The sequence below is a fragment of the Chelon labrosus genome (genome assembly GCF_963514085.1).
Source record: "Chelon labrosus genome assembly, chromosome: 12".
Classification (NCBI taxonomy): Eukaryota; Metazoa; Chordata; class Actinopteri; order Mugiliformes; family Mugilidae; genus Chelon; species Chelon labrosus.
In genome coordinates, this window is record NC_140345.1 from 3861230 (window position 1) to 3872382 (window position 11153).

General features: G+C 42.1%; 1 protein-coding gene across 1 annotated transcript; it reads left to right on the forward strand.

Moving 5' to 3' along the window:
* Positions 1 to 206: 206 nt before the first annotated feature.
* Positions 207 to 9871, forward strand: mag (myelin associated glycoprotein; the record flags this gene model as incomplete). The annotated part of the gene is made up of 9 exons (XM_084557453.1): positions 207 to 252; positions 367 to 735; positions 887 to 1183; positions 1558 to 1815; positions 3822 to 4082; positions 4303 to 4611; positions 5352 to 5451; positions 6056 to 6152; positions 6784 to 9871. The coding sequence occupies 9 exons, from the start codon at positions 207 to 209 to the stop codon at positions 6940 to 6942; spliced, it is 1896 nt and encodes a 631-aa protein (XP_084413579.1). The 3' UTR covers positions 6943 to 9871.
* Positions 9872 to 11153: the final 1282 nt, after the last annotated feature.

An 11153-nucleotide genomic window follows, 5' to 3' on the forward strand; every position in this document is an offset into this window, starting at 1 on the left:
CAAAAACTATCTGTAATGCTCCTTCTTTTGCTGTAAAACCGCAGGAACATTTTGAATTTGTGTGATTGTTAGGGGTCGATGCTGTTTCTGAGTCATGCGGACCCACCATCGCTGAGATTTCTGCGTTGTTGTTTTTTTCCCCTTGTGATGATGCATGTGTTATAACTAACAGGATTTTGTCTATGGTCCAGCATTGAGCAAAGACCATGTGGTGTTTGGAGCTGCTCTTACCTCTGCTGTTGATCATCAAGGGTAATAATTTCCTGTAACTCTTTCTCGTCCGATGGTGACGTATTGATCTTTACACTTAACCACCTTCGGAGAAGATATCCTCAGATTTCGCTGTGCATTTGTCTCTTCCCCCAGATGTCAGTTGCCAGTGGAACGTTTGGGTACCTCGGGATATTTCGGCCATGACAAACTCCTGTGTGGTCATCCCGTGCACCTTCATGTATCCCTCTGGCATCAGGCCGTACCGTGGCACTCACGGTATCTGGTACTTTGGCCAGCCCTACCCTCAACTCTTCCCCCCTGTAGTCTTCAAATCACGTACAGACGTTGTGCATGAGAGCTACAAGGGCCGTACCAAGCTTCTGGGTGATCTGCACCAGAGGAACTGCACTCTGCTCATCAACAACATTGGCACAGAACACTCAGGGAGATACTACTTTCGTGCAGACCTTGGTGGAGCCAACATGTATACGTACCCAGACTTCGCTGAGCTTAAAGTTCTGGGTGAGTGAATGATGATAGGAATTAAATTAAACTTGGTAAACTCCAAAATTTTTATAGCTTCCTAGCTGACAGTAAAAGGGACATTCAGTGTAATTCAGTTTGCCTGTAATCGCTTTCACGCAAAAGCTGAAAAACTTCTTTTGACTTCCAGATCAGCCCAACATTGACGTGCCAGAGGAGATTGTCAGTGACGAGAGCCTGGAGCTGACATGCTATGCTCCTGATAACTGCCCTGACATGACTCCAGAGATCCAGTGGATGTACACCGACTACCTGCCTGACCCAGAGTTCAGCAATGACTACTTAGAGGAGAGCAACACAGCGGTACTCTCCAATACCCTCACCTTCACTCCCAGACCCATGCACAACGGACAGCTTCTGGGCTGTAGAGTCTACTACCCTAACACCACCCTGGTCTACGAGAGACTCATCTCTCTAGACGTCAAGTGTGAGTGAAAAAGAAACCGTCCTTATATACTTTCAAAATGATGGATGTCTTTGAGTCCCTGCATTCGTTACTCTTAAGAGACTTCTTTTTTGAGTCATTCAGAATTGCCCCAAACATTCTCTTTAAAGTTTTTTGATAGAAGTTAAGATTAAGATTGATTAAGATTGAATAATCATTAAGATTGATCTGATCAGGGTGCTTCAAAGATCATCACAAGTTTTCAGATCACCAGCAAGAATAGAACATATGGCTAAATTTAATGAGAATCTATCTAATTGTTTTCCAAAGTTGTCGTCTGGCTGACCGTGTATACAGACATCTAGTCATATCTGGACTCCTGAAAATGAAATTTTGTGTTTCACTTTTGATGGCAGATGCTCCCCGCTCGGTGTGGGTAAACGTCTCTTCGGAGGTGATGGAGGGCAGCTCTGTGACGCTGCACTGTGAGGTGGACAGTAACCCTCTTCCCAGGATCACCTGGATGTTTGGAGACGAGGAGCTGCTGTGGGACACGGCATCAAATGTCTCCCTCTCTCTGGATGATGTGACGCCTGCACAGGAGGGAGTTTATACATGCATAGGAGACAACGGCTACGGAGTCATGAACACCTCAATGTACCTGGCTGTCAAGTGTAAGTCTGTGAGAAAGTGAATGAGTCCTATTCCAAGCTTACATAAGCATACAATTTTGAGTCTACAGAGTACACCGATACACCAATCAGCCACAACATAATAGGAGAAGTAAATAACATTGACCATCTTGTGACAATACAATGTTCTGCTAAGAAACTTTTGGACCTGGCGTTCACTCATGTGGATGTTACTTAGACTAGACCAGGCACCCCCACCCCATAGTAGTGACACTCCTTGATGGCAGCAGCCATCCCCAGCAGGATGCAGCCTGACACAGGCATCCCAAACTGATCAAGAATCTGTGGGATGCTCCTAAGAGGCCCCTCCCCTCAACCCATAGGACCAAAGGCCCCAACTAACACTCTTCTGACACCCTCAGAAGGCTCTTGCCCATTCTCTGATGAGTCACAACTGTTTTGGAGGCACAAGGACCTACACAATATTAGGAAGGTGGTCATAATGTTATCCCTGATCGATGTATTATACTATCGAACCAACAGTTGTGACTCATCAGAGAAGGTGATTTGAATTGAGTTTGGAAATACAATTAGCTTAGAATTCAATTTAAGTTTTTGGCCTATTAAACACTATTAAAAAATCTCTATTTTCTTTGCAAAGGTCACAATAGCAAACTAAACATTAATGAATCTTCTGAAATCACTCCTGGTGCTTCTGTTGTCACAAATGCTTAATATTATCCAAACTATCCTTACTTCAGCGATATATAGGTATACCCTATAGGGGTGAAGGTGTGTATAGGGCAGCGTGGATGTCCTGTATCCAACAACACACAATATTCTTTTTGTTCTGCAGAAACATCAAGCACCATAAAACACAAACTGTGATCTTAGATTGTCACTGCCGCTGAAACTTCACAGCAAGGAAGAAAAGATATTTTCTGATTTTACTTTTTAATAATATACAGCATTGCATTGTTAAACAATATATACAGAGGTTGAGTGGATTAAGTATGTATACTGACATTGTTTAATAAAAAGTGTGTTAATTTACTACAAACTAATTAACACCAGCTCAGTTAGGATGGAGTATGGAACTGGGAGTGCTCTGAACATTTTATTTAACTGTTTCAACCGTTAAAATGTGATTAAGTTTGAGGACCTGTGTGCTTTTGGAATCTGGAAGCAGGAGTGCTTAAACAAAGAACCTCACTTTGTTTGTAAGATTAGTGAAGCTGCAGTAATTCCTTTCAATAAAATGTGAAAGAAATGTGAACTGGGTTGATCTGAAAACTACTGATCATTTTAGATGCATCAAAATAGCAAAAGTTGTCGTTCATACTGATGAACTGATGATTATCACCCAAAACTGCAGCTTCTGTCAGCTTCACAGAGCTTTATATTGTGCTTCAGCTTGTTGGTTATTTGTTTTGGTTAAGCCTCACTGCTTTACTATTCTTAATTTCAGATGAAGCAGGCAGCTGTTTTCAGTAAAACTGCTCTAGAAATTGACTGTACCAGAGCTACCACGCAACAGACATATTTGAGACTACCTGCTGGTGAACAAAGTAAAGCGTTTAGACAGTAGTACTCCGTTTTGTCTTCTTTGCTTTCCCTAAATATCAGCGAAGATGTGGATGATCTGTTGTTTTTAATGTTGTGTGGCAATTTATACATTCATTTTGAGTAAGAATTGTGAAAAAGTGTATCTCTCTGAATTTGCTGAGCTCCTCGACCCTATATATAATATAATATAAAAGCACCAAAACAGACATATCAGAGAAAACATGTTTGAAAATTCATATTGTGACTATATTTAGGCTTCTTCTCCATGAAGCTGATGATACTCTTTTTTTGTGTGTTTGCTCACTGCCCCCTTGTGGCCAAAAGATGGAATGGGCATAAATATTGCAAGTTAAAATAAATGTTGTCTCTTTAATTTAAAGAAGGTAGTTATATATGAGGACATTAAGCAAATCTGAATAAGACAATAAACTAAAAATAAAGGGAATCTTGCTACTTTGGTTTTCTACTTTTGATGGTTTCAGACCCTCCGCGTGAGCCCATGGTAAACGACTCCATGACAGTAGTAGAGGGCACCTCGCTGTTCCTGCACTGCAGCACGCAGGGCAACCCGGCTCCGACGCTCACCTGGCTGAAAGATGGGGAGCTGGTGGGCACCATCACTGCTGACGAGCTGTCAGTGCTGGAGATCAAGGAAATTACACCGCAGGGAGATGGACACTACCGCTGCCTGGCTGAGAACGAGCACGGACGAGCCAGCAGCTCCCTCAACATCACTGTTGAGTGTGAGTGCTTCACTGACCTCTATCTAACTGTATTTCTAAAAACAGGGATCAAGAATAACGCATGATGACAATATTAGGCCAGAGAACATTTCTGTAATCTTTTCATGTACAGCAATCCGCACTTTAAGTGCAATAGCCCTTTCACTGACTAAGTCTAAAAGAAAACAAAAATGAAAAAGTTTTTGTCTGAACACTTGTCCACTGCTGCCTCCCTCAACAGATGCCCCGGTCCTCCTGGACGAGTCAAAGTGCACAGTGGTGAGGGAGGGTGTCCAGTGTGTCTGCATCGCCACAGGAAACCCTGAACCCACCATCGAGTTCTACCTGCCCGACCTGAACGTCACCATCAACGAAACCGATGGCCGGTACAACTTCCACACGCACACGGACGGACACACCTCCACGGGCATGATCAAGCTGCGGGAGAAAGGCGAGCGGGTCGACAACGGGGGCCCTGCCGTGAACGTCCACTGCAGCATCTCCAACATGTACGGGAGAGAGAGCGTGCTTCTGGAGCTACAGCAGGAAAGTGAGTAAATAGTGTAAACCAGAACTGATTATTGGTTGTTGGATAAAATTAAACCAGACTTTCTTTTTTCGGTCCCCTTCTTTAACTACAGTAAAAGTTTCTGTAGAAATATATTGACTTGAAATGATTCATGGCCATGACAGGAGGCAATAAACAAACTTAACTCTTTGATTATCTGTCTATTGAATTATAAATCAGCATGATAGACATACTAGACAGAACAGGTTTGAATATTAATGATGCGGTTATATTTAGGTTTCCTGTTATTCTACTTCGTAGTATCCTTGTTAGCTGCTTCCTAGGGTTATGTGTTGCATTTAATTTGCACTATTTTCTTGTGTGACAGACATGAAACGCTTAACACACATTGCAGGTTTCTGTGTTTTCGTGAGCTCCGTTAATCTGACATGCCAGATGGTGCAAACCAGCTGGGAAGTCATCCTTAGAAACTGTTTGGAAAAAGGGCCGTCTCTTTCAAAAAGATCTGTGACAGGTGACTGAATGAAGCACCTCTTTTCTTGCTGTCTTTGTAAAGACGACTTGGGCATAAAACATGCCTTCAGCTGCCAGTACTCACTTCTGTGGATCAGCCACAAGCTCACAGCTTGGAGGCTGGCAAAATGGATTGTTTTGTGATGTCACAAATCTCACGGGAATCCAGCTTCCTCCCAAATTAAGAGATTAATGGAATCCCAAGAACAAGGAAAATACAAATGAAGTTGTATCTCCTTCATTTTCAGAAAAGTACATGATGGCAGTTATAGTTGGCACCATTGGAGGAGTGGCGGTCATAGCCTTCATCATTGCAGCAGTGAGATACGTTGGACACAACAACAAGAAGTGAGTATAAAGGACAAACTAATGGAGAGGCCAATGCAAGGCAGAAGTAGTCTTATTCCTCACTTTCTGAAATCCAAGGAAACACTTAAGCCTAGTCATCCATTCTAAAACACATTGATGCACATTGTATACGAGTGAATGTGGGATTGATGTGGACGTGAGAATCATTTCTCCCAAGCAATTTCCGTTTATTTGCAACAAATCCCCGTTGGAATCCTTGGAGATCCACAATGGCCGCCTTGTGGAGTGGGTTAGCAAGCCGGACTAACCTTATATTTTGCAGGCACGATTCCCTCTGACACTGCTTCTGTATCCTTGAACCGCTACGCTAAATACAACCCAGGTAGCCCTCTTAACAAAGGTGCTTTATTTTAGCCTCCAGGCATATTTGGACCCCCAAATTTGCAAGCTTTCTCCAACAGATCACACCGGAAGTGATCTCAGCGACTAAACTCATGAAATAACCACGTCACTCACAGCCACAGTTGGCCTCCAGCATAACCTCACAGAGCTTGATGTTTTAAAATGGATGCCCAGGCTTGGCGTGTCGCCATGCGTTAGTGGCAGTCGAGACCGAGTCTGATTATGTGACTCCGTCCCCCAGAGAGAATGGCAACCCTAGGCAGGACGTGGTCCTGGAGAACCCAGCTTTGTACTACAGCGCAGTCAAGAAGGACAAACAAAATCTGAGGAAGAAAGTGGTGAGACACGCTGATGCCAATGATCATGATTATACTGGAGGATGGGTTTGATGACCGTTCTCAGATGGTTTGGGGTTATACTCTTGTGTTATGAAGTAAGTCATAAATGGTGAGACCCCATTTTAACCTCTGAAATGAGGTAAAAGAAAGAATCTCTCCCACTTGCAGTCAAGTAGCTCCAACCATGACCTTTCCAAACACTGTTTGTCTCTTGCTTTCATCGCTTCTCTGCGTTTTTCTGTCTGTTTTTCTCTCCCCTAACTCTTGCACAGCTTAAGACAGAGCTGTTGGGCTCAAAGTTTAACTCCATTCTAGAGGAGACTACGGTAAGGTTCCCAAACAACTCCCCATTAAAAGCACAAGCCTCAGTGACAGATGCATCTCCTCGCATATCAGCTTCTGTGTTCTGTACACTGCCATTTGTTTCCGTTCCTGCCCCCTGCATGGCTGCCTCATCACTGACACAAACTGCCAAACTAACAGGAAACATCTCAGTCTTCTTGTCAGTATGTCGACCAGTAACCACTAACGTCTTTTCTTTACGGTGTCTGTCGCACTCTTCTGTCAATCTGAGGTGGCATTGGCACCTTGTCAGTGATTTTTGCCACTGAAGAAGTCCTTCTGTCTGCAGGGAGAAGAGGGGGATTATCAACCTGTGGGCTCTATGGCAGGACTGGAGAGGCAAGAGTTGAATTACGCTGCTCTGGAGTTTATCGGGGCCAGGCCCAGGGAGGGGGCCTCAGGGAGGGGGGATGACGGCAGCAACTACACGGAAATCAAAGCCAAATGAATCGCGATCCTTCCCTGATCCCTCGGCTATGCGAGATGCAGTGGCAGCCCCCTATCATACACATCCTCTGCCCCATAAACTGTGTAATAACCCCCATCCTCTACTGGATTTCCCCCTGCATATGATGACTCCTTATTTCTCATTCCTTCAGATTTGTCACATACTATGTAATATGCCGTTCCATGACAGTATTCCCCCCTTGTGCCGCCCCTCCTCCATTGGACACCCCCTTCATACGCCACCATTAGGAAAAACTGGTATTTGTGGAGTTGGAGCAAGACCCACTGGACAATGTAAAACAAAAGATTTTAGTTTCAAGCCTTAGTTGTAGTACACTGTCTCTACAGCATACAGTGTTAACTAGTGACCATGTTTTTATTGCTTTGACCTTTTCATTGTTGGTGCCACGTATGTGTCTCACTATCTGATCTCCATCTGTCTCATTAACTGTCACTGTGTCTGCTGCCAGTCGAAGCATCAGGGCAAGGAGTAACCGTGCTTTTTGTTCTCTTATCTTTATATGTGTGTTTATCGTCTGAGAGCGAACCCGCTCCTCTTTTTCTTTTGGTTAATTACATCCCGAGAAGACAACCGATGAGGGCGAGCGACGGAAACGCATCTCAGCATCTTGTTTCCACGTAATTGTGTTCCATGCGTGCTGTAGCCTCTCGAACTAAATTGGGGGGAAATAACGCCACCGTCACTTTTGATAGTAATTGAAAAGGTTTTGTAAATTTTAGTGACCCACTGTCCACTTTCGGAAAGCTGTCACACCCTGCTCCCAGCAGTTTCCATTTAAGTGTGGAATGTGAATTTCCTGCACTGTGGCCAATGCAAAATGTCTGTCATCTTCTACTTCATGTCCCTGTAAAGCATGTGTTTCTTTCAGATACGTTCTAGGTATATCATTCAGACAGAAAAGCACAATATACTTGCTTGTGACTGGCCAGAGTGTTATCTCTTTTAGACAATTTGTGTGTGCGTGTGTGTGTGTGTACGTACGTGTGTGTTTTCAAATTGTGCTTAAAGATCACAGGACACTGATCTCTGGGGTCTTTGGGAAGTTCATGCATCGCTTCTATCCAGAGGATGATGCTTTGTTTCCACAAGGTTGCATCAGATGTCTGAATGACAGAAAAAAAAAAGTGATGCTGACTGGCCAGTTGGTTGTGCTATTTAAAGACATTTGATGAACCCGTGATGTAATATTAAAGCTCACTAATAGTCTAACTTGATACTGATGGTGTCAGTAATGCATTAATTTTTATGTATATTGATAGGGAAAGAGATGCCAATGTGTACAGTAAATACCCTGCATGACGTTTTTGCCAGCAGGCTCATAGTTAAGTATTAAACTATGATGTGTGGCAAATTAATAACAGCCTTGTCACACATCACTCAGCCACTCTGACTGAACACTGTCTTAATATAAGCTTCTAAAATAGCACCCAACCTCTAATTTCTTGAAGCAAAATCAAATCAGAGGTTTATACACGTTGTTATTCACTGTAATAGATATCGAATAAAGCATAATACTTTAGCTGTGTCTATATATTCTTTTTGCTGACTGTTGAAGGGTTACACGGCAAGATAGTCATGAACTTCAATTAAACAGCTAGACTCTCAAAGGGCAGATTTTCAATGGAAGGTAAAGGGTAGTAGCAGATGAAATGTGTCTACACTTAATCTCAGTTGTGTGCATATTTTCTCACACTTTCTAAAGCAGTGAACTTTATACAGACTAGGTGGCTCATTCTGCAGCCCCGTTGCTTGCTGAAGTGTCAGTGGGCAACACACTGCACTTGAATGGATGAATGAGAAACACTGTCAAGTGCTTTCAGGGCCTGGAAGGTGGAAATGCATCATTACTGTAAGTGCAGACCATTTAAAAGTTACACACACCGATTTGGACAAAGTCTTGCAGGGCATATGCTTCATGCATGGAAATGCACACTGCAGCTGTAACTGGTTGAAGAAGCAGCTAACAGTTGCAGTTTTAATTTGAAATGGCATTTGTGGTATTTTAGATGTTTTTAATGTAACCTATCATTTTGCTCTCTCATGCAAAAATGGACCTTCCAAAATAATTGACTACGATGCATTGAATATCATAGATTTGATTAAATTGTGTGTACGGATGTTGATGGAAGGCTTGAGTGGAAAGTGATCTCTTCTTGATGATTGAAATGACTTTTGATACACATGCCCTGACTAAGGCTTTTTAAATTCTCATTATAAAATTCTGCTGCGCTGTGGCCATCCCATTTAAAATGATTAATTAGGTTCATTACAGCAGCAGTGTGTCTCTGAGACCTGTTTCTAAATGATCAGCTCTCTAACTGTTGTAACTCTGTAGTAGGTATGGACTTTTTATTGGAAGGAATTCCAATATGAAAACACAAAAATGACGAACACTTTACTGTTAAATTATTGAATCCCAAAAGAATCTCTCTCTGTGGAAAGCTCCAGTTTGAGTACATTTTGTTGATGAAGCCTCAGTTGACTCTGAAAGAGAAAAAGAGGGTGATAAGAAAGTTGTGGGATATTTTGTCTGACATTAAACGGAACCCATAATGCAGTGTGGTGTAGGTTTGACTGTGTACACTCCAAGCGACAGCCCTGAGATCTTTACCAGACGCTCATTAGCAATGGCAAGTGAGCCAAATTCATGTTAAATTTTACAGAAAACATCAGAATTATAATTTCAGTTTCTGAGCCCTGAACATTTGTCTGTTTTATGTAGACACCCCAAACCAACCAAACAAAAACACATATCCAGACTGTCAGTGTTGACCAGCCAGTCTGACTAACCTTTTATTAAGACATTGTTCTGTCAACTTAATAATCGAGGGCTCCACATTTGCTGGCTGGCACTTTTAAAATGCCTGTCTGCATAAAGTCAATAACCACTTCCTGACTTTGAACGCCTCATATTTTTTTATTTATCTGAAAAAGCAGAAGTATCAAATATGTCTCACCTAATCCTTTGCCACAGTGTGTTGTAAAGCGAATCTGTATGTCTGATTCTTTGTGGTGTTCACAGTGTTTTTTTTTTTTTTTTTTGTTCTGTTTTGTTTTGTTATTTTTTTTATTCTATATTTAAGATTAACAAAATAATTCATATCATGGTTTTGCAATACATTCTGCAAATTATTTCATGGCTTTTCATTTTATTTATTTTTTTCTGCAATGATGTTTACTTGCTCTTTTATTTTAAACACGTCTTCGATGCCTCAAACAAATTCATCTGTCTTTGGTTCCATGCAAATATCAATAAAAAGAAAACAACACAAAATGGAAAGTTGATTATTGATAGAAAAAAATGCTGACGTGTGGTCTTCATATTGTCTCTGTTGGTCATTTTGAAAACCACATCCACAACAGGAAAGTATTTGCCATGTTCTTTCTGTTTTATTAGGGTTTACTTCTTTGTTTGAGTCGTTGAAACAGAAACAAAAATATAAACTCACTCTAACATGACTTTTTAAATGTATTATTGGTATTATTATTAGTAATATTATGGCATTTACTGTTACAGTTGTTTGTGAGCACAACTAAGGGCCTTAATAAATCACACAACCTGTGGGATTTTCTGTTTCACAATGTTCTAACATACCCTCTCTGTTTTATCTGCACTTTAGCACCAACATGTCATACACTGTATTGCCAAAAGTATTCACTCAGCCATCCAAATAATTGAATTCAGGTGTTCCAATCACTTCCATGGTGTATAAAATCAGTCACCTAGGCATGCAGACTGCTTCTACAAACATTGGTGAAAGAATGGGTCGCTCTCAGGAGCTCAGTGAATTCCAGCATGGTACTGTGATAGGATGCCACCTGTGCAACAAGTCCAGTCATGAAATGTCCTCGCTACTAAATATTCCAAAGTCAACTGTCAGTGGTATTATAACAAAGTGGAAGCAATTGGGAACGTCAGGAAACTCAGCCACTAAGTAGCAGGCCACATAAAATGACAGACGGGGGTCAGCGGATGCTGAGGCGCATAGTGCGCAGAGGTCGCCAACTTTCTGCAGAGTCAATCACTACAGACCTCCAAACTTCATGTGGCCTTCAGATTAGCTTCTCCATCTGGCAATCTGATGGACCAATCTGGGTTTGGCGGTTGCCAGGAGAACGGTACTTGTCTGACTGCATTGTGCCAAGTGTGAAGTTTGGTGGAGGAGGGATTATGGTGTGGGGTTGTTTTT